The 21423-nt window shown below is 49.0% G+C and overlaps 9 protein-coding genes across 9 annotated transcripts; 6 read left to right on the top strand and 3 right to left on the bottom strand.

Annotated features, from left to right (window-relative positions):
* The first annotated feature begins 366 nt into the window (after nucleotides 1–366).
* K444DRAFT_610747 (MFS general substrate transporter) lies at nucleotides 367–2589 on the top strand. Its single transcript, XM_024879812.1, has 4 exons — nucleotides 367–1154; nucleotides 1208–1799; nucleotides 1876–2066; nucleotides 2122–2589. The coding sequence occupies exons 1-4, from the start codon at nucleotides 782–784 to the stop codon at nucleotides 2379–2381; spliced, it is 1416 nt and encodes a 471-aa protein (XP_024739630.1). The 5' UTR covers nucleotides 367–781; the 3' UTR covers nucleotides 2382–2589.
* A 1074-nt stretch (nucleotides 2590–3663) lies between these two features.
* On the top strand, nucleotides 3664–5219 carry K444DRAFT_610745 (deoxyhypusine hydroxylase). Its single transcript, XM_024879811.1, has 3 exons — nucleotides 3664–4195; nucleotides 4246–4936; nucleotides 4986–5219. The coding sequence occupies exons 1-2, from the start codon at nucleotides 3710–3712 to the stop codon at nucleotides 4744–4746; spliced, it is 987 nt and encodes a 328-aa protein (XP_024739629.1). The 5' UTR covers nucleotides 3664–3709; the 3' UTR covers nucleotides 4747–4936; nucleotides 4986–5219.
* On the bottom strand, nucleotides 4918–5378 carry K444DRAFT_641939 (uncharacterized protein; the record flags this gene model as incomplete). The annotated part of the gene is made up of 3 exons (XM_024884681.1): nucleotides 4918–4936; nucleotides 4986–5217; nucleotides 5264–5378. The coding sequence occupies 3 exons, from the start codon at nucleotides 5376–5378 to the stop codon at nucleotides 4918–4920; spliced, it is 366 nt and encodes a 121-aa protein (XP_024739628.1).
* A 145-nt stretch (nucleotides 5379–5523) lies between these two features.
* K444DRAFT_557922 (uncharacterized protein) lies at nucleotides 5524–11852 on the top strand. Its single transcript, XM_024876804.1, has 3 exons — nucleotides 5524–5856; nucleotides 5926–6121; nucleotides 6171–11852. Exons 1-3 carry the CDS (start codon nucleotides 5700–5702, stop codon nucleotides 11506–11508), a joined length of 5691 nt encoding a protein of 1896 aa, XP_024739627.1. The 5' UTR covers nucleotides 5524–5699; the 3' UTR covers nucleotides 11509–11852.
* Nucleotides 11853–13105: 1253 nt separating this feature from the next.
* Nucleotides 13106–14020, bottom strand: K444DRAFT_627610 (uncharacterized protein; the record flags this gene model as incomplete). Its single annotated transcript, XM_024882825.1, has 3 exons — nucleotides 13106–13142; nucleotides 13195–13669; nucleotides 13753–14020. 3 exons carry the CDS (start codon nucleotides 14018–14020, stop codon nucleotides 13106–13108), a joined length of 780 nt encoding a protein of 259 aa, XP_024739626.1.
* Nucleotides 14021–14287: 267 nt separating this feature from the next.
* Nucleotides 14288–15619, top strand: K444DRAFT_661806 (uncharacterized protein). Its single transcript, XM_024886629.1, has 3 exons — nucleotides 14288–14571; nucleotides 14625–15042; nucleotides 15092–15619. Exons 1-3 carry the CDS (start codon nucleotides 14362–14364, stop codon nucleotides 15253–15255), a joined length of 792 nt encoding a protein of 263 aa, XP_024739625.1. The 5' UTR covers nucleotides 14288–14361; the 3' UTR covers nucleotides 15256–15619.
* K444DRAFT_610740 (uncharacterized protein) lies at nucleotides 15192–16259 on the top strand. The gene is made up of 2 exons (XM_024879810.1): nucleotides 15192–15547; nucleotides 15609–16259. Exons 1-2 carry the CDS (start codon nucleotides 15434–15436, stop codon nucleotides 16158–16160), a joined length of 666 nt encoding a protein of 221 aa, XP_024739624.1. The 5' UTR covers nucleotides 15192–15433; the 3' UTR covers nucleotides 16161–16259.
* Nucleotides 16260–18761: 2502 nt separating this feature from the next.
* On the top strand, nucleotides 18762–19802 carry K444DRAFT_610738 (glia maturation factor beta). The gene is made up of 4 exons (XM_024879809.1): nucleotides 18762–18843; nucleotides 18896–18998; nucleotides 19081–19214; nucleotides 19273–19802. The coding sequence occupies exons 1-4, from the start codon at nucleotides 18841–18843 to the stop codon at nucleotides 19459–19461; spliced, it is 429 nt and encodes a 142-aa protein (XP_024739623.1). The 5' UTR covers nucleotides 18762–18840; the 3' UTR covers nucleotides 19462–19802.
* Nucleotides 19803–20766: 964 nt separating this feature from the next.
* On the bottom strand, nucleotides 20767–21213 carry K444DRAFT_483461 (uncharacterized protein; the record flags this gene model as incomplete). Its single annotated transcript, XM_024873046.1, has 1 exon — nucleotides 20767–21213. A coding segment is annotated over one exon (447 nt), but the record flags the coding sequence as incomplete, so codon positions are not given.
* Between the last annotated feature and the right edge of the window lie 210 nt (nucleotides 21214–21423).

Here is a 21423-nt window from a genome sequence, read left to right as displayed (position 1 = left end):
TATCTTCATGTTTGATTTCAGATATCTACTGTACTGTAGCGAAAAGGACGAGCTCAGATATCAGGTGATGCGGGACATGGGGTTTCTCCAGGGATCCACAAATTCCCCGAGACAAGTCAGGGAAGGGAAGGGGAAGTCGTTGGTGCGCGAGACACAACTGGCTGCGGGGAAGTGGCGTAGCCAGATCAAGACTAGCTCATGCAAGCCACCAGCGAGAGATCTTGCGAGCGAGCAAAACAAGGCCATGATTGGCTCGCCACTGAATATGCTATCTTGGTGGGAAAAGATTCAACAGATCTGCGTCTCTGATCTCGCTTCGGCCAGACTCTCGGGGGGCTCAACCCGGACCACGATGGAGAGCCAGCCAATGGCAGCGCGCTGAACTGTCCGTCAAAGGCCAGCCGCTTGCTCAGTGATCGGGTTTGGGCTCCAGATCCTGGACCAATTTAGTGCCAGCGGGTTGGGCCAAAATTGTCTTAGCTCCGGGACGACCACCAGGTCTACTGAGTTACTAACAAGGCCTGGGGCGTCTCGTCTCGATGCCAGGTAGCTCCTGCCTTGTCAATAGGACGTGAAGATGGAACTCGAGCGAGCTGGGGTCTGGAGATGCACCTTCTGATGGAGAGTGAGGTATAAAGACATGGTGCCCAGTATGCAGAAATGACCGTCATCGACAACATCATCGACCGCATCTTTCCCCCTACACTCAACAGGAGAATCGATAAGACATTTGCAGTCTTCCCCTCCCATTCTACCGTCTTCGCCCTAACAATCTTTCGCAATGGCTGGCGGAGTTCCAATCGTTGCTCCCACGCTCGCACAGGGCTTCCTGAGGGGAAAGCAGCTCATCTTCCCTCTCTCCCTCGTCATCTCCCTCTTCTTTCTCTGGGGCTTCTCGTACGGCCTCTTAGATGTCCTCAACAAGCATTTCCAGACGGTCCTCGATATCACCAAGCTTCAATCTACCGGCCTTCAAGTTGTTTACTTCGGTGGCGGCTACCTGCTCTTCTCGCCTATTGCCGCTGAGGTTATGAAGCGGAAGGGGTACAAGATCACTATTCTTATGGGACTTTCGCTTTACAGCTTGGGTGCTATTTTCTTCTGGCCTACAGCACACTTCTCTACCTACGAGCACCGAATCGCTTCATTCGGTGGTAAGTGGTACATTCAAACTTCCAAAGCGACCAACACTAACTGGGACATTCAGGCTTCTGTGCATGCACTCTCGTCATTGCTTGCGGTCTTGCTACTTTGGAGACCGCGGCAAACAGCTACGCTGTGGTCATTGGTGATCCAGCCAGCGCCTCAGCCCGTCTTCAATTCTGCCAGTCATGGAACGGTGTTGCTTCTTTCATCGGGCCCTTGATCGCCTCCAAGTTCTTCTTCACTGGCAAGAATGCTCACAATTTGGTCAACGTGCAATTTGTATATCTTGCCGTTTCCGCAGCTGGTGTTGCTATTGCCATTCTCTTCCTGGTCACCAAGTTGCCAGAAGTCTCTGAAGAAATGCTCAACAGTTCAACTGCCGAGAACTTCGGTACTGACGAGTTCGGCAACGAACTCGGCCAGGGGCCTATCTACAAGCAATACAACATGATCTTCGGGTTCATTGCTCAGTTCTGCTATGTCGGCGCTCAAGTTACGATCGCTTCTTTCTTCATAAACTACGCCACTGAGAACGCCACCTTTACTTCTGCTCAAGCCTCCAACCTTCTCTCATACGCCCTCATTACTTTCACCGTTGGCAGATTTGTTGCTACTGCTCTTGCCACAGTCTTCCAGGCTGACTTCCTTCTCATGTAAGTTCTCCCTAGACTTTGTCCCATGTTCTCTGGAACAATCTGTATCCTAGCGGTTGCTAATTCAGTTACCTAGGGTCTATGCCGCCATTGCCATCGCTCTCAATGCAGTCATTTGCGCAGCCAAAGGCAACGCTGCAGTCGGTGTCTTGATCGCCATCTTCTTCCTCGAGGCACCGATGTACCCCACTCTCTTCACTCTCGGAACTGCGAACCTCGGCCGCCACACCCGCCGCGGTGCAGGTATCTTGGTCATGGGTGTCTCTGGTAAGCTGAGCTCCTTCTTTACATCCACAGAACTTCCGTGCTAATTCGACTGCAGGCGGTGCTGTCTTCCCTCCCATCCAAGGTGCCATCGCTGATTCAGCTGGTACTCGCATCTCTTACGTCGTGCCTCTCGTCGGCTTCGTCTACGTCTTTGGATACGTCACTTTCCACTGGCTCCGAACTGGCCGCAACATCAAGCGTGTCAAGGATGTCATTGGTGCTTTCCCAGCTCCTTATGGTGTAGATGGTGTAGTTGAAATCCATGCCCCTAAGGACGTTAAGGTTGAGGAAGCTGAGCTTTCTCGCTCTTCTTAAAGAAGAGAGGTGTTGATGATGATGATGATACCCTGAGTGAGTTGTGGAGCTGGGGTCTTCCAGATGGGAAGCATGGAGTTGCATTGGGGGAGTGTATATATTGCGATACGTTGGTTAAACGCGGCGTAGGTTTTAGACATCGATACCACTAGAGATATAGAAATTTCTTCTCAACTACCTCCCCGCCTTTATCTTCATCATTGTTGACCTAATGAAGCTTAAATCAGAATGTATAACAATAGTAAACTGTGCGCAATCCAAGTTTATAGGTCCTGCGAAGTATATTTTGCGTCTTAAATATTCATCTGTTGAATGTTTTCCCGCTTTCTGATTGGCGGGGACGAGTGAACTCCGCTTCCCCCCTTTTTCTTCCTTAAGCGAAAGTGCCAATCCAGGAAGCAAGTGTTGCTACGGTGTGTGACAATTTTCAGTACCTCTCTCAACATTTCCATATCAATTTTCAAGCTCTTAGCAACTCAAGCCTTCATTCTCACATCCCAATCTACTGCCTTGGCAAACTTTGAAGTGTTCGCTGCGCGTGTGGGTTCAAATATCATTCTGGAACCCCAACCAGAACATTTATTCCATCCAAAATCGAAACAGACTTCTTTCCCGGCTTCAGTCAACAGATCCTCACACCTTTCCATTCCCTCTCATCAAACCTGAGGCTGAAAACCCAACCTCAACCATGTTCACAGACATGACTCACCTATCTGCCTCGCCCGCCAGGCACCAGCCACACCCCTCTCCCACACCATATAACCCAAAATTAAACCTTTTCCCCTGCCGAAAGGCATACGGTCAAATCGTAAAGATACAGAGAAGATTAGCATGGCCCCTGCACTAAGGATGACACGCATAATCGAAGAGAAGCTAAGTTTTTTTTTCTTGCCTCTCCTTACATCCTAAAGTCTCACCATCTTGCCAGTGTTCTCCAAATTGCAAAAGAGATGGGTTTGGATTTTTGGGGGAAATAGGTCTTTTGTATTCTTGGAATTCTTTAGGTAATTTTTGCAACTTGGAGGGAGGGGGCAGGGGGGCTGAATGCAGGGTCAGGAACCGCCAATTTATTAAACTTCAAGATTAGCTCTGCAATAGTACCCTAAAGATGAAGTTAAGAAGTATCTTATGAGAAGTGAATTATCGTTCCCTCAGATAAAGACTCAAGAAAGAAGTTCGATGGCGTTTCTGAATGCCAAACAATTGCAGCCAATAGCGAGGCAGCACGGCTCCGAGGAATCGACCCCGCCAAAGGCGAGATTTCTCTCAAGTAAATTTCTCCACCACACCACAACCACGACCATCTTCCGAACACAACGAACACAATCATGGCGCCCTCAGCAACCTCCCCTCCACCAGCAGAAGAAGACCCCACCGTCCTCACCCTCCGTAAAACCCTAACCAGCGAATCCTCCCCCCTCGCCCTCCGTTTCCGCGCCCTCTTCTCCCTCAAGCACCTCGCCTGCAACCCATCCCTCCCCTGCCTCCCCGCCATCCACGCCATCGCTGCGGCCTTCACCTCTCCCTCCGCGCTGCTGAAACACGAACTAGCATACTGCCTGGGCCAGACGAAGAATCTTGCCGCGGTGCCGTATCTGCGAGCGCTGTTGGAGGATGTGCACGAGGATGCGATGTGTAGACATGAGGCTGCGGAGGCGTTGGGTGCGATTGGGGATCTGGGCAGTCTTGGGGTACTAAGGGGGTTTAGGGATAGGGAGGGGGAAGCGGTGGTTGTTAAGGAGACGTGCGAGATTGCTGTTGCGAGGATTGAGTGGGAGAATTCGGAGGAGGGGAAGAGGGAGAAGTTGAGGCAGAGGTGGGTTTATGTTTTGCATTTACAGGTAAGGGAAATGCTGATCTGGTTAGTGATTTTGCTTCGATTGATCCTGCGCCGCCGATGGAACTGTCGGAATCGATTGAGAGTTTGGAGAAGGCGTTGCTGGACACGAAGCTTCCATTGTTCTTGAGATACAGAGCTATGTTTGGCCTTAGGGACCTGGCTTCTCCTCCTGATCTTCCTACCGCTGTTCCTGCTGTCCTGGCCCTTGCCAAAGGCCTCACGGACCCGTCTGCTCTCTTTAGACACGAAATTGCGTTTGTCTTCGGACAATTATCACATCCCGCTTCGATCCCAGCTCTATCTGCGGCACTTGGTAATTTGGAGGAGGCGAGTATGGTTAGACACGAGGCTGCCGAGGCTCTGGGTAGTTTGGGCGAGGAGGAAGGTGTCGAGGATATCCTGAAGCAGTTTCTGAACGACAATGAGCAAGTGGTGCGAGATAGTGTGGTTGTGGCACTGGATATGGCGGAGTTTGAGAAGGGAGGCCAGACGGAATATGCGCTGATTCCAGAGCCTACTGCATAAAGTCGAGGATTCGTGGGCATCGTTGGTCGTTCTTAGAATAAGTTGCTGGGTACAAAGTGCTTGGGCCCTGGAATAGCAACATAAAACCCTTCTCTCAACCATTCATCACACCAAATTCTCTGGGCCACGTTGTGAAGAGTTGCTTTTCGTATCCAGTGTCAAGTTTTCCACTCAGTTGTTTGTATTCCACCTTCCCGATGTTAGCAATCAGACATAAATGAAACTCGGCCTCCACGTACTTATGGCCACAATCACAGCTGTAGAATATGGTACTTCCTTCATCCGCACTTCTCAACTGTACCGCGGTGTACCTGACCTCCTTCCTGCCGCATTCTGGGCATGTAACTTGGATGACCGCCTCATTCTTCATATCACTTCTCTCGACGGTCTGGATAGCTGATCGCTTTTGTCGTAGGACTGAGGGAAAGGAAGAGGCTTTGGTAGTCGTAGTGATAGTCGTCGAGGCAGTATCTGCTTGTGTTAGAATCGGGGGAGGGGACAAATCGAGAGGACAAACCTTTGTTCTCTGTGCCACAACATTCACACTTCAGAATCGAATTTTTTATTCCTTTAGAAGGTTCAAGTAGATTACCACAGTCTGTACAAAAGACGAGAGATCCAATTGCAGACATTTTGTGTGAGTTGGGACTGGTGAAGCATTGAAGATAAAATTTTGAACGAGAGAACTGATTGGTAGCCGTGCTTAGTAAGCGTACATCAGTCAGTGTCCCTGCCTTTTCCGGTCGCGAGGCTGCAACTTGACTTCAAATATCGCGGCGACAATCTCCTATGCGACAACGATAATACTCTCGAACCCCGATCGCACGAGAATCTATTGAAGCACCTACCGGCCTTACAAATATGCTTTCGCAATCCACCATAATCCTCTAGGTCATGATAACCACGCTTCAGTCTCTAGCGTCTTCCTCGAACAGCAAATTGGGCTATTCAAGATGGCGACGAATGGGTATACCATCCAAAATGGCATCGCCAACGGTCCAAATGGCACGTCTCCAATGAATGGGTCGAGGCGAAGAAGAGCCAAGGTGCTCACCTTGGACGAGGCTCTTCCCTATTCACCGTTCTCCTCGGTCGTCCCATTCAACTCTGGTACATTCAGCTTTTCTCTCAGCCCTTTCATCCCATCATCAAAGTCGATGCTAATAACTCACCTTTCAGACACCATCCCACTTCCTTCGATCGGCCTCCGTTCTTCCACCTCCATATACTCAACACCCGCTGAGTGCGAAACTGGACGACAAGACCTCGAGAGTCTGAATCGCGAAGCGCAAGACTCCCACAACACCTCAGAAAGATTACAGAAATCATTAAACGATCTCAAAGAACTCCTGAAGCCCGAAGGCATTGCTCAATTGTGGGTTGGACGTGCTCGCTTTCAAAAAAAAAGTACTGACCGGTTCTAGCAAATTCAAGACTGCGCCCAAGAACACTACCAATCTCCAATCGCAAACACAACCAAAGATATCTCTTTCACCATTTGCTCGGATGGTCTACGACAATACTGCGGTAGAATTTACATACCCATCTACTGAGAAGCCACTTCCACCCACAAAACCCTCCCCGAAGCAGAAACCAAGATCACCTACTCAGTCGAAACCGAAATCACAGCCAAGCAAGCGGATCGCCTCGAACAAAAATGCACATGAAGAGAATTCTACAATAACGGTGCAGTTACCAAGTTCTCGACCAACTGAGCAATTTGTTACACCCCCTAGACCCTCGCCGATTCGACCCAACTCTAAGATCGAGGTTGTTATTCCTGGATTGCCTAGTGATTTCCGCCGAGAGAAATACACACCCTCAAAACCCGCCGTTCAGTCTACCACTCCAATCTTACCACCACCTCGAGCTCAACTTAAAGCGAAGGAACAAACTCCTCAAACTCCACCTCAACCTCGGGCACAAGTCGAGGTCAACAATTCAGTTCAACTATCTGAACCGCCCGACTCGGCTGCTCCTCCATCAGGATCAAATCCGACTTTGGCAGTGGTGATACCTGATCTTCCGTCGACATTCCGTTCAGAGGACTATGAGGTACTCCCAGATTCACCCGACACCCCTTTGCACCTTTCAAGAAAGCGGAAATATTCTGAGATCGACGGAGACGACGACGACTTATTCAGAAGTGTAGATCAACGTGAAAAAGCTGACGCCGCTTTTCGAAATCTACGCGAATATCTTCAAGATATCTTTGAGGCTGAAGATCAACTTCAACCGGATAGCATTGCATCGAACCACATCTTCACCAACACTACGGATGGAATGAGTCTAACAATCGCTGCCCAGACCAAAGTCGAAACTTTACTGCAGAAAATCATTTCAGTTGGTCGATTCTCTCAAGCACCGCTGGAAGATCTGCTTCGCCTTCAAAAGATGTGTGAACCAGCCGTTAAGGATGCTGAGAGTGTCGATGTGAAGGTCGATGAGGGTATGGGTGTATCCGAGGTTCACGCGTGGTTGCAACAGACCTCAGTTGCAGAACTGGGAATTAAGGCGGCGCGGACCTCTTTGCGACTTATGACAGGAGGTCGAGAGGACAAGCAGCTGTACTCGGAAGATGTCATCCAGTCAGCCTTGAACGCTTTCAAGAATGTCACGGAGACTTGCATAATCCCGATTGTGGAAATGCGAAGTTCTGGATCGTCAGCTGCATTGTTCAAGCTCCTCCAAGCAGAAAAGAAAACCGTCACTAATCTCCTCGCGCAATGTCGACGCCTCTTATCCATCATGTCGAACTTGGTAGCCAATATCGAACTCTCGGAAACCGTTATCAATACCCTGGAGTTTACAACATCACGACTAATCTTTGTGGAGAATGCTCATATGGAGCGTGACTCCGTTCTCGGTATCCAAAAATTCGATAGCTTACGTGTTGTTGCTATGGACGTTCTTGCACAAATCTTCCTCTCCCATCCTACACTCCGCCAGGGTATCTTCGACGAGATTCTAACGTCCCTGGAGAAATTGCCAGTCACAAGGCAAAGCGCCCGCCAATTCAAACTTGCTGATGGTGGAAGTATCCAGCTCGTGTCGGCCCTCCTCATGAAACTCATCCAAACGAGTGCCAGCAAGCCTGACGATGATAAGGAGAAGCGCAGGACCAAGGCCCTTGAAGCGTTTAATGGCGACGGCGATGGTGAAGAGGTCCGTAACGGGCAGGCCAACACGGAACGATGCACCATTACTTCGGAATCTCGAGGTGGACAACAACCAGTGACCGCAATCCAAGAGCTCAGGGATGTCGCATCTCCATTGCTTGACACTGCGATACGAAATGCTACCTGGGTGGTCAGCTACATCGTGAACAGAGCCATGAAGTCAACGAAGACTGGCGACGCTCCATATCGAAATCTGCTAGATCTTTTTGTTGAGGACTTCATTACCTGCCTGAATTCACCGGATTGGCCTGCAGCTGAACTGCTCCTGCGGTTATTCTTGTTCAAAATGGTATCCTTGGCTGAAGGAGATAAGACGCCAGCACCGGCCAGAAACATGGCTCTTGATCTTCTGGGATTGATGGGAGCAGCAATCTCCGAACTGAACTCACACGTCCGGAAGACATGTAGCTCGTTGGAAAATGGGGACAGTGATCTGGGTGGATATCTTTCGAGACTCGCTGAAGCTTCGCTTGAGAAGAGAGCATCTGCCACAGATCTCGTATCGTGGCCTTGTGGTCCATTCCGTACATGCCTCGAGTCTCTCGATGCGCGCTCATCTGAAGACCCTCAACTGAGCAGCGCTATAGGCCTTTTCATGGCAGAATGGGCGTCTTTGATATGCACGAATTTTGATCTCACCAGTGATGATGATGACGACCACGATGAGACGGAGAAGGAGTATGGACGACTTGCCTTCAAACTCCGAATGATGATCTCGGATCGAGGATGGCTTTCCAGAGAATACAGCTTCGACACGGTAAGCCTGTCGCATGCTCGTCTGGCATACTCGTTGACTTTGCTACATTCCCAATTCTGTATGGCTTTCAGTCGAGTTCTCGCCATCCTTCTTGGATCGATGACAAGCGAGCAGGCAACAGTGCGCAGCAAGAGCTTGAAAAGCGTCAACCAAGTATTGGACACCGATCCTACCATTCTTGACAGAGAGCCTGCTGTCAAGTACCTTATCTTGAAATGCGCCATTGATCCATCTGTGCAGGTACGGGACTCTGCCCTTGGTCTTATTGGAAAATGCATCAGCCTTCGACCTGCTCTCGAGGAAGAGATGATCTCGCATATCTTGCAACGTTTCAACGATGGTGGAATCGGCGTTCGCAAACGGGCCATGAAACTTTCCAAGGATATTTATCTTCGTAACTCCAATCCCGAAGTTCGAAGCTCAATTGCAGATGCCCTGCTCCATAGAGTCGCGGACCTCGATGAAGGTGTGCAAGAATTGGCTCGCCAAACCATTGAAGAGGTGTGGATGTCGCCTTTCTATCAGTCGACGACGTCAGAGAACACTTCGGCCCAGTTCAAGCTGGCTATGGAGGAGCACGTCGCACTCATGGTCAAGACAGTTCAGCGCGGTGCCGGCGTTGCAACCGTCATGGACAAGGTTTTGCAGAACATGCTTTCAAATGACGCTAAGCTCGGTACAGCCAATTTCAGAGTCTGTAAAGCTTTGGTAGCCACAATGTTCGAGACCATCATCGACAATCCTGCTGGAGAAGGAAATGAGGCACCATCAGCTCGAGACGCATTGCAAATCCTCACCATCTTCGCGAAATCCAATGCAAAGCTTTTCACCGCCGAGCAGATTCAACTATTGCAACCTTATATCTCCAATGTTGGGGGTGGTGACGACATGCTCATCTATCGATCGGTCGTTATAATCTTCCGACACGTTCTGCCACATCTCTCTAAGATTCACAATAACTTCCTTGGCTCGGTCAGAAAAGAGCTCATTCTAGCTATAGCTAAGATGGGCAGAACAATCCTGGATGATCTGGTTGCTTGTATTTGGATCATTAGCACCGTTCTCGATGACCACCTGCATATCACCAGGCTAGTGATGTCAAGCTTGAACAATATTTCGAAGATGAAGAACATCGACCTGAAGGATCCTAGCAAGGTGGAGCAGGTTCGAAAGTTGACCAAATTGCTGATGATCACTGGAATGTGTGGGAAGCATTGTGACCTCGACCCCCAATGTGAAAGTTTCCGACAGATCTTCCCATCCTGGAAGGAAACCTCCGTATCTAAGCTGATGACGGACACTTTCGCACCATTTGCATCTCCATCGCAGCCAGAGGAGGTCAGGAAAGCTGCTTTCGATGCCATTGGAATGGTCTGTCAATCTTGGCCAAAGAACTTTGCTGCTGCCAACATCTATACTGCATTTCTGCTGGTGTTCGACGAAAAGAACTCAACTTTGGAAGCCATTATTATGAGATCATTCAAGGACTTTTTGTTGCTTGAGGAGAAACGTTCCGAAGCCGGCTCCGAAGCCTCAGTAGGAGCCGCAGCCGATCCACAGGCAAAATTAGGAGTTATGGGTGGTGGTCACGGAGATGGAATTGCCCTGGGCATTGCACAGCGATTCTTGCCACACATCATTCGCATAGCCCTATCTCGCCAAGACGAACAAGGTTTGCTCGCAACAGAGGTTGTTGCCAGTATCGCTCGGCAAGGTTTAGTTCACCCCAAGGAAACTGGATCCTCCTTGATCGCTCTCGAAACTTCGCAAAACCCAAAGATAGCGGACATTGCTTTCCGAGAGCATCGAGCACTCCATGAGAAACACGAAACTATTCTGGAGAAAGAGTATATGCGTGCCGTTCAATTGGCTTACAATTACCAGCAAGATGTTGTCAACGATACGCACGGCGCTACTCTCAATCCATTCGCCTCGAAGCTTCACATGATGATGGACGTCCTCAAGATCAGCAAGGTCAAGAATCGCAAGAAGTTTTACGAAAATCTGTGCGCGCGCATTGAATTTGACCCAGCAAAGATGGATATGCAAGACCTCCCGCGCCATTTAGACTTCTCGCAGTTCATTATTGAGAACATGGCTTTCTTCGACTACGTCACCGTCGACGAGCTCCTAGTGGCAATTACAGCTATGGAGAAGGTGGTTGCAGCAACCGGTACTGGCATTGCTCATTCAATTGAGACTGAGATCTTCCAGATCAGTCTGGACCAGCCCTCATCCCAGATTGATGAGAATGGACAACAACAGCCAGTTGAGCGTCCAGTGAATCCAATGCGTTTAACTCAACTTGCCGCCTCTTCGATGATGCTTTCAACTCTTTGGGAAGCTCGTACCTATCTCCGACGGCAATATGGCCTCATGGCAAACCGGAAGGAGAGCAAAACCAAAGGTCCAAACAAAGATCTCAACAAGGCACCGGTACGAGTTCAGAGCGTCAACGGTGACAAATTTTGGGAAGAGGTGTCCAACACAATGGCCGCTTTGGACTCTCCAGAGAGCATGATGATCCAGTGCCGTGCGTTCGTTGAGTTGTTGAGTGTGGATCACGAGATTAAGGTTGCAGCTGAAGGAGAAGATGATGATGTGGAAGGAGACCGACTGAACACTCCTGATGAGGACGGTGAACCCAGTACTCCAGGTCCGCCGGGAAGCGGTAGAGGACGGAAGCGGAAGAATTCGACCACCCCTGGTGGCCGAAAGAAGAGAGCTCGTTCATCTTCTGTGCCACGAGGACGTGGAAGACCAAAGGTTTCGGGCAAGAGAGCTAGTGTTGACAAGAGTGATGATGAAGAGGTTGCTTGGGAATAGAAGGGATGGTTCCTAGCGCTTGAGCTGTTTGCACTGGCGTTTCGGAGGAGATTCTCCTTAGAGGAGACGCCATTGTATTATATCATCCATGGGCGTTCATGTGCTTAGGAATCTTTGGGACGGAGTGGCAGCTCCTGGCTTTAGAGCAGCTCATATTTTTGCGATGGCATTCGCTGTGATATCAATAGAACTTATGAGACCAAGGACACCTTGGAGCCAAGACTTCACAAATGTGCGCTCTCTCCACCCTGCTCACCCTACTACCCGCTAATCGCCTGAGCCGGGTGAGCGGGGTGAGCGGCGCTGCTCTACCTGAGCGGGAGAAGATGGCGGACCATCTGGGCAGGTAGCCTCAGCTGATTGGCTAGAGCTCACGAAATAAATGCGGCTTCCGTACAAAGAGTAAACCGAAAGAAGAGGATTTCGGTGCACATTGAGACTTTTGGTCATCGCCTACAAGAGCGCACGTGACCATTTCGCATGATCGAACCGTAATACGCGCCCTCTGTAATCTGTAGAACGATTACACGTGGTTGCACCTTCACTTGCGCACTTACCTGCTCGACGTATGTGGCCCGAATAGCCAATCGCAGCCTCCTATACAACCTTATCGTGGCCCATCCATCAATCCTAAGTCTGCCTTGAAGCATTGGATTCAGCCCTGTAAGGCTGAGTGTACGCGACCTATCTGCAAAGCCAGCAAGGCAATCTTCACTTTCTCTCTCCTGCTTTCCCGTGTGAATGACAGAGCTGCGCTTGACATCACGATGAGCTTTGATTATAGTGTTGGCGATTGTATCGCTGCATGCCAGTTGGCTAACCACCTCCTTGAGCGATTTGCTGTCTGTGTTCTTTAACCGCATATTCGCTCGTAAATAGCGTAAACGTTGCCCCTCCCTTTCCTTGGGGACTCCGTGCTTACAGTAATACAGTCACATTTATTGACCTTTGCGCTAGCATCAAGCCGGATGAGGACGGAATCGGAAGTCTGCCTTGCGGCTCTGATCTGCTGACGATTTGTGTGGCACGCTTCAATTGGCTGGGACTTCAGCACTGCCTTGCCGGAGCTGAAAAGAGTCGGGGGTATAGTCTCTTTACAGCGGCGCATCTGCACTGCATCGAGCGGGGACCCTATTTTTCAATGGACGCCATCCATACTAACCCGCCCCCTTCCTCTAGCCCCCTGAATAAAGCAAGGTAACGGTGTTTATAACACCACGCCTGCACTGGCCAACTCAAGGGTCTTCAACCAATAGAGATTTCCGAAAGCACCTAATATGCCCTGATTCGGGGATATTGACGAGGTTTAAGGGTGGCGTTACCCGAGGACCCACCTGGGGAAGAAAGGGGGGGGGGGTCGGTGATAGTATGTCAGTGGTTTCCGAATATGGCCTCACAATTACCAGAACACCATCTCGGGCCTCTTACTGCGGGATCCACGCCAAAAGACAAGAAACAGTTTTTCAAAGATATAGATATGCTTGACAAATAAGTTGTGCACGATATATGGCACTGGGAATTGAGAATTTCTCGTGAGTCGTGTCCACCCTCCTCCAGTCATGGCCAGCTCTATGAATTCCCCTTTTGTCATCTATGATTATTTGCTGACGTATACAACAAGTACAGCAGCAAAGCTATATATGATATTCAGTATAAGGAATCAGAGGAATATGTTGGTTCACTCACGTAGAAGTGGCTGCGAAGACTTCAATCATCCTAGCTTGGGTGAAGACCAAGATCGCCAAACAAAATACTCCTGTGAAGCCAATGATTGCAAAGAGTCGTTTCAACTCATCTTCAATAAGGTAGAGTGCCAAGATCGAAGTTAATGGCAGCAACGATGCAACAACACATCCAATGACACTAGCGACACCAACTAACTTCGAGTCGGCGATCTCTCTGTCTCCGCTTCGATCTGAGCCAAAGTAGCCGTAGAGAAACGGCACAAATTTGTAATGCAACGCGTACGAGAATGGCCCGTGAGAATTGCATTGCTTGAGAGAGACTAAGTCTGAAGGGTCATTCCAAGCATACTGGTCTCGACCCAATAAAGGGAAATCACCTTGAGCGACATCCGTGAGCCAGTTGCAGAGAAACCTGAGATTGTAACGATCTGGCTGCCCAAGCTTCATGAGCTCGGCCTGTTGTAAGAGTTGACTGTCTATTAAGTCGAATCAGTGACATGCCTCAGAGACTCAAGACAGATAGGGGGAGCATGTATGCACAATGGAGGGGGAAACCAACTAAACCTAATCAGTTTCTCCTGTAGCTCGAGTGCTAGCTGGTATTGTAGTTTATCGTGGTCCTCCGGTGAATTACAGAAGGTAACCCAATCTCTAGCACTCGTGATGTTGGGATTTTGGCTTGCAACCTCGTTGAGCTCATGTTCCAGCCTCGTGATTTCGGCCTGTGAGTATAGAAGGCTCAACATATTAAGTTTTCCAAAACGTCGAAGGATGGCTACCTCGCCATGTGTACTCATAAATTCTGCAACCCTGCGATAGCCCGTCATGATTATACCTACATATACACTTGAAACAAAATTTTGGGGAACCTCCCTTCTTTTCATTCTCAAAGACGGACTGAAGGATAAGGCGGCGCTGTGTACGGAAGTAACAAACACCATCTCATTGGTAGCCTGTTTTCAGCGTGGCTGTGTCTCTGCAGATGCGACAATTCAGCAAATTTCGGTCGGGCAACGTTCGCCTTGCTTTTCCTAAAATGTGGGTGGAAGTTCTAAAGCTTCTGTTGATGCCTAATGTCTTTTGTTCTGCGGCTAGACATAAATACGGGTTCAGTGATGCAGCCACGTTCTGTGAATCTTCTGTGCCTCAAACCCAACTGGCTTCAGCAATGGCTGATAAAGACGCAAAGAAAGCTAAGCATAAAGCAAAGCTCGAGAAAAAAAGACGAAGATACCAAGCGTTTGGTTTTATTGCCGCAGGCATCAGCGAAGATGAGACAGACTCAGAAGGCGAGGCCGTGGAGGAAGCACAACAGCAAGACAAGAAGGGAAAAGGGAAGGTCGATATTGGCGGAGGTGGGACAGACTTGGCACCAGCAGTAGGTAATTCGAATCAAAGGATAGCATGTGAAAATGGCTGATCTCCAAACAGATAAATCGAGAAGATCCAACCGGAGAAACGATAAAACTTTTTGTAGCTGGCTATCGAGTCGATGCTAACAAACCAGATTGGTTGCACTTCTTTGCCAAATTCGATTCCGGGGCAGATGACGACTGGATATCCGAGAGATTGGTCAGTGATCTTGGCCTACCGTCGAAGAACGCAGAACAGCTTCTGCAGTGCACAAATTTTGACGGAACAACATTCATCTCGGACCGCGCAGTCGCCGATAGACTTACTTGGATCCGCGATCAAGAAGTGAAGTCAGTCTCAGGATATTTTAGGATCCTTCCAGACGCACCTTTCGATCTTGTGATTGGCAAGAACACACTATTTCGCGAGAAGATCTTCAAGAAAGGCTCTGCACCCCATAAGGCTGGTGTCTTGGTGACGAAGAAGATCACGAAGAGTACGTGATCCTCTTACTGTACATCAACTACTAATAACTTTGTCTGCAGAAGAAGCGGATGAAAATCAGTCAAAAGCTATGAAGCAGAAAGCGGATTCGGAGGCTCTTCTGAAGCGACAGGCTCTAGCTAAGACAAAGGCCCGGGAAATGAAGCAGACGGGAAGAAGCAACGACCAAGGGAGGAGCGATGGTAGCACTAACTCGGGGCCATAGAGTAAAAAAAATTTTAAAAAAAATTCCCTGCGCGAAAGGGCGATGGGGCGATTCTGAATCAGCTTATTTTGACACTGTACTCTACATCAAAACCATATCTGAGCAGGCATCAAGCTTGTTTCATATTGCATAATTGAAAAAAAAAAAAAAAATTCGAAGGAGGAGTCGTCCCCTCCATATGAGTTCGCGAGGATGGATCATTATCGTTCCGATGCCTTCTGGGTACTCCAAGATCGAAACAGTCTCGATCATCTTGCAGCTAGGAACATCTCAAATGGCTCAATCTACAGAGCTTTCAGAAGGCGGTCAGTGCGTCAGCGGGTGCGGGGCCCAATTTAACGGTGGATCCTTACGATGACGATTGGCCATCCTCCGAATCGTATCTTCGCGCAGCCCAATCCAACAATTTCATTCTGCATTTGTCTCCATCATATCGGTTCTGCACTGTCACCACGATCACCAGTGACGCCGTAGGTACGGCCACGGCTGCTCGACTAGTTCGCCAGTATGTCAACGCAATGCCGGTTCCTCCTCTCGCAGGACACATTGGAGACCACATCAAGTTACGCCTCGACAGCGCGGTGATCCGTTGCACACCGACGTCTTGGGAGGACTTGTATCTGTATATCATCCAAGATCAGGAGTGGAAATGGGATGACCAGATCGTTCTTGCATGGCGGCAAGATATCAGCTATCACTTCTTGCAGTGCTGTGCAAAACTTGATCTCGACGCGGAGACAATCGAAAGTTACCAATCGGCGCTTGAAGATGGTATCCAAGATATCAACCTGGATTCTTCAGATGAGTTTCATGACGCCGTAGAGGGAGGTTCAGGGGAACCTGCGATCACTGCTGCAGAATCTAGCGGGGTAAGTCCAATCCTCCGCTATCTCTTCATATGCTGATCGTAGGCTGCTAGAGCCTCCGCTCCACCCAGCATACACAGCATGGAAATCGACCACCGACCATCATGTTCCTCGTCCGCTTCGGAAACAGGAATTGCGATGGTGCAGCAGTTGGCTACGCTGAGACACCCATGAGCAGAATCAGCAGCAAAGTCGCACTCGTCAGGTGGGGGATGGAGGGGGAGATATACGAACAACAAGTCCAAGGCACAGGGGAAAAGGTCCAGCTCATCGATTTGACGTGGGAACTCCGACAAGGCCAGGCGAGAAAGACATACGAGACGACCTTTAAGGTAGTCCTGGATGATGAGATTCTGTTTGATGCAGAGTTTGGAACGAACAGATTCGATGGTTCGTGTAGGAAAAGACCACAGGGTCATTCGAGTTCGAGTGTGTGTCTCCTCCTTTCTCCACGTATCTGTTGCTGACAGCTTTCCCATAGAGTCCGAATCTGATATACGGAAAGAATCTCGACTGCCTCACCGCCTTAAGGCACGAAGCCATACTGGCCCAGCCGCTTTCAGCAGTTCAAAGCATGTTGACTATGAGGCACAACTTGTCGTCGCAGGGATGAGAATCTTGGCCGCCCAGAGAGAGGCGGAGGAGCGATTCTCTTTACAGGGGCGCGATGATAGCTCTGGTACACCAAGTATGAGAGACAGCGGCAGCAGTGCAAACACGAGTAATTCGACAAAAAGTCTTCACAGCGGGCGTAAGGCCTCTAAGAAAAGACGGGGAAGATGAAGGACCTACATCCGGTTTTTTGCATGGAAGGATTTTAGAGCGTTATCAAAAGCGGGGGCAGATTAATGATACCTAGGCGGTGGAATTTAGAGCGTTATCAAAAGCGGGGGCAGGTTAATGATACCCGGGCGGTGGAATGTAGAACAGGTCGGCGTTGAAGGATGATCTTCTGGAGTTTTTGTCGTTTTGTATTGAACCGGAGGCCGTGGAAGTCTATGGTCACGGTGCCACATTTGCAACTGTCTTTTTGAAAGTGTAGCGCATATTGCTTTCATATCGCGCGGCGCGGGAACGTGCAGGTCGCAGGGTATCTACGTGTACTCTTCGGAGAGGTATATTAGTCGTATGCACTATATTTGTGTCTAGTTCTCATTGGCCACGCAAAAAGAGGGATATTTCCAGCTCTTCATGTTCAACGTATAGATTTTCCGGTATCCTTTTCTGATCTAGGTCAGAGGCCATGCACTCAGTCAATGGTATGTCGTGCGACTCGAAAAGGGGCCTGCCGATAATTGAGATGCAATGCAACATCCCTTGGTATTCAGATAGTTGTATCTTACACATGCTTGAAAGTTGACAATCGAGTCGTGCAATCACCTTTGTGTTCTGCTAACTAGGCCTGGAGTCACTGAACAAACGTTGGTACTGAGGGAAACTGGACATATTTATGTGGTGCGCAGTGGTTACTCAGATGCCTGGTAATATTTCAGAACTTGAGGGAGATGGTCAGCTTACACCAGCAGATTGCTAGACTTCCCTTCAGATTTTGGACCCAACTAATATACAACGCTCGTTACCTCTATTAACGCCAAAGAAAGAACGTGGCCCAGCTGATACGGTGACAACCCGGCGATTGCATTGTCGCTGCTTTCGAAGGGCCCGGGCTAGGCACACTTGGAGACCGTCCCTCCGATGTCCGCCGAGGCTCCATGTAAGATTTTGGACAACTTGCAGATTTCACGAGGCTGTGAGACGGTGAGAAAAGGGTAAGGAGATAGCCGGCCGGCAACAAATCTCTTAGCCCAGTCTATTCCTCAAAGGGTTCAAAAGCTGTTCGATAGAGGAAGAGGCCTTACTCGTTAGCAGCGACTGAGCATTTCTAAAAGATATCCTCTGGTGGTTTGCTATTATCTTCTAGCGTGGGTGCAGCAGACTGTGCGACTCCACGCAGAAGCAAATGGACACAACAGCATGTCGCTCGCGTAGTTGGGAATCTAGAGTGCAGTGCTTACCCAGCTCGGGCCTACGGGTGCTTGCGCAATTTAGGTATCACCCATCGGCTCGGTAAAAGCAGCATGTTCGGGTGAACCTCACGAGAGGCGTTCGCACATTTCTGCTCTATTTAGACGCCAATTGTTCACAAAGACGCATTCTCCTCTATCTTTGAGATTTCACCATGTTGAGGCGGGGTCTTTGACAACCTCCGACAGTCTATTTTAAGAATTCTTAGATGGCCAGGATGCTCATTAAAGCAGGTTTTGGTTTCGGTCCAGTTCACAAGATCAATATGTGCTCCGAGCAATAAGGTTCAAGAGGGCTCGGAGAAATTTCAGTTCGGGTCAGAGAACCTTTTGCGTTGAACTCTGAGCTGCATGCACCGAAGAAGGGAAAACATCCCGAATCCTGATTTCCCTCTGCAAACTCCTGGTACCCGACATTTTGAAGAGGTTGTCTTTGTTACTCCGCACTCATCAATTTCATCCTATCTCTAGACTTGGGATTCGAGGAGGTCCTCCAATGACGTCAAACCTTGAAGCTCCACCAGCTCCAGTAGCGGAGATTAGATAAGATCTTCGAAGCCAATTAGCGAGGCTCAAAGTGGCCCCACCAGTTTTCAGTCTGATGATCTTTCAGCAACGACAAGGCTGCGACCTGGAGAAGCAGCCCATTACAATTTTCACTCACCACAGCACCAGCTGTGAAGTAATTCTTCACCATGGTGCGACTCGCTTCTCACTATCCTAAGAACTTTGCAAGCTAACCCCAATGAGTCCTCCGAATCCAGACTCTACACCTTCAGTCAAGAGACCAAAGACCACCTTCGAAAGTTCCGGCTTGGGACCTCTCGTGCCAATGATCCCCAAGCAGTGATCTGTATGTCCGTCTCGCTACACTCAGTTGCCGACCTCGGTGCTATTACATGCCGTGACCTGCCACCGAATCTGACACACGATAGATATGATCGATAAACACACGCTGGAGATCAAGCAGGATGAAGAGAAGACGGTATACAAGAACCTGGAGGAGATAGGAGATGATCTGCCTGACCACTCGCCGAGATTTGTCCTGTTAAGCTATCCAATGACCTTGGTACGTCGACTCTTGGTCTTGGGAAGCAAAACGAATGCTGACGGTTCTGAAACGATAGCCTTCTGGACGATTATCAGTGCCTTATGTGTTGCTATACTACCTTCCAGTCACTTGCAATGCCGAGCTGAGGATGTTGTATGCTGGTGCGAAGGAGTTGATGAGGAATACGGCTGAGGTGGGGAAGGTTATCGAGATTGATTCTGCGGATGACTTAGAGGACTTGCCCGAGAAGTTAGGTGCTGCGTAGGCTCCAAATACGAATTCAACGGCTGCCTCGAGCGCCTTGATCTTCTATGCCCAGGTGGGTCTGAAACAAACATTTTGATGGCTGTCATCATCGACTTTCAGCAAGTGCTAGGCCCCCTTTCATATTACATTCTCTGTTCCGCAGCTTCAGCACTCGTTTCAACGAAATCTACTTTTAACAGTATCCAATTCACTAGAAGTCATGGTCTGCTTCTGGGGTTCTGTCATGAACGCAGCTATTGAATCAAGATGCAAGCTAGATCTTGGGCTACGCCACAGCTTCGAATAGTCTGCTTGACTGCCACATGAACGAGCCTCAAATTGGCAATTCTGCCATGAACCTCAAACCTATCCATTGAAATTCTGATGATTTATTGCCTCTCGGTCAATCACGTGATTAACATCCGACTCTTTCGAACCATAATCACCTGTTGTTTGCCAGAGTCGAGAGGCAAGTGACCCCACTCAGCAAGCCTATTTAAGCAATAGATTTCCGTGCGGAGTCTAGTCTTGAATCTTAACTAAACAAATTCGAACATCGAGCATCGACCTCAAAACTCAAACCAACATACTATCCCCCCCCTTTGAATAATTACGAGTGGGTCCAATATTCGCCACCATCTCCACACACACATCACTCCACTAAAGACACGTAATTGAGTCTTTACCGCTTTCCAGTTCAATTGAAGCTATTCCCACTTTCTACTTTACATTCTGCTTAGTATTTGGTAGGCCCACCATGCGCTTCCTTTACAGCCTCACAGCGTCTCCACTAGCTATCATATAAGCCCTGAATGTACTCGTCTGGCACTGCGTCCCATGCATCTTGTATAATCTTGCGGAGTTGATCCAAGCGGGTCTTATCCGGCTGGTAGCGTGCTTCCCAATAGTGCTCTTCTATCCATTCTTCATCCAATTCCATACATGCTCAATGAGATTCAAGTCTGGTGAGTAGCGAGGGGCTTGAATTGTAGAGATATGGCGAAGGAGTAGGTTTAGCTTCGTCTCGTATAAGCGATGGGAAGAAGCATTGTCTTGCCAAAACCTATATCGGCTGAGTGGGTGGTCGCGGAAGAACTGTTCCATTCTTGAGAGAATCTTGAGATCATATCGTGTGGAGTTAATTGAGCCCCACTCCTTTTCCCAAAAGAGAGAAGGCCCCTTCTTCCCATCGACTATACTTCCCCAGAACATCCACGCAGGGAGCTTAGAGTACTTGTGCCTCACACACTCAGGGAGTAAGCGATCGCTTCCATCCTTTAAGCAGGTAATATACGAGTTTTGTATAAGCTCCGCCAAATGCCCATACCTCGTCTGTAAAGCAGACCTGCTGTACACGTGAGCGTGGCCAGGTACTCCCATCCTCTGCTAAATCTAGCCTCTCCTGACAGACTCCAGGGTCATCTGAGAACCCCTTCTTTCGTGATACACGGCGACAATAATTAATACCGTCTATAGCTGTACGAATAGCTTTCTCACTGGCGTAAAGCTGTGGAAGGAAGTGTGGGATCTTGTGATATGCCACGTGACGGTGAGAAGGAGAGGAAAGTAACCACTCCTTAAGTGTAGTCTTTTCAGGTATATGGAGCTTAGCATGTCTCCCTGCCTTTGTTTTCTGGGGTGTAAGACGATGGGTTTTCGCGTGAGTAATCTGGCTATCTGAAACGTCAAGTATCTCCTTTATTTGGGCCCATGGTATCTTGAAAAGGAGGGCTGTTTGGATCTGGAGACGCTTATCACGTGTACATTCTACGTGCGAGGAAGTATACACGTGCGGACGTAAGGGAGAGAGCTCAGGCTCTGCTTGAGAGTCTGGAATAAAGAGAGGAGGAGATGGTATAGACTCAAAGAGAGAGTCTGGAAGAAGCTGAGAGTCTGGGAGAAGGTCACGTGTGTCCCAAGACTGAGTACTGTGCTGTGATTCGTTGATTTGAGGCCTAGGACTATTGCGAGAGTCCCATGA

The sequence above is a fragment of the Hyaloscypha bicolor genome (genome assembly GCF_002865645.1).
Source record: "Hyaloscypha bicolor E unplaced genomic scaffold K444scaffold_53, whole genome shotgun sequence".
NCBI classification, from domain to species: Eukaryota; Fungi; Ascomycota; class Leotiomycetes; order Helotiales; family Hyaloscyphaceae; genus Hyaloscypha; species Hyaloscypha bicolor.
Note: the sequence above shows the minus strand (reverse complement) of the source record. Positions and strands in the feature narration are given on the sequence as shown.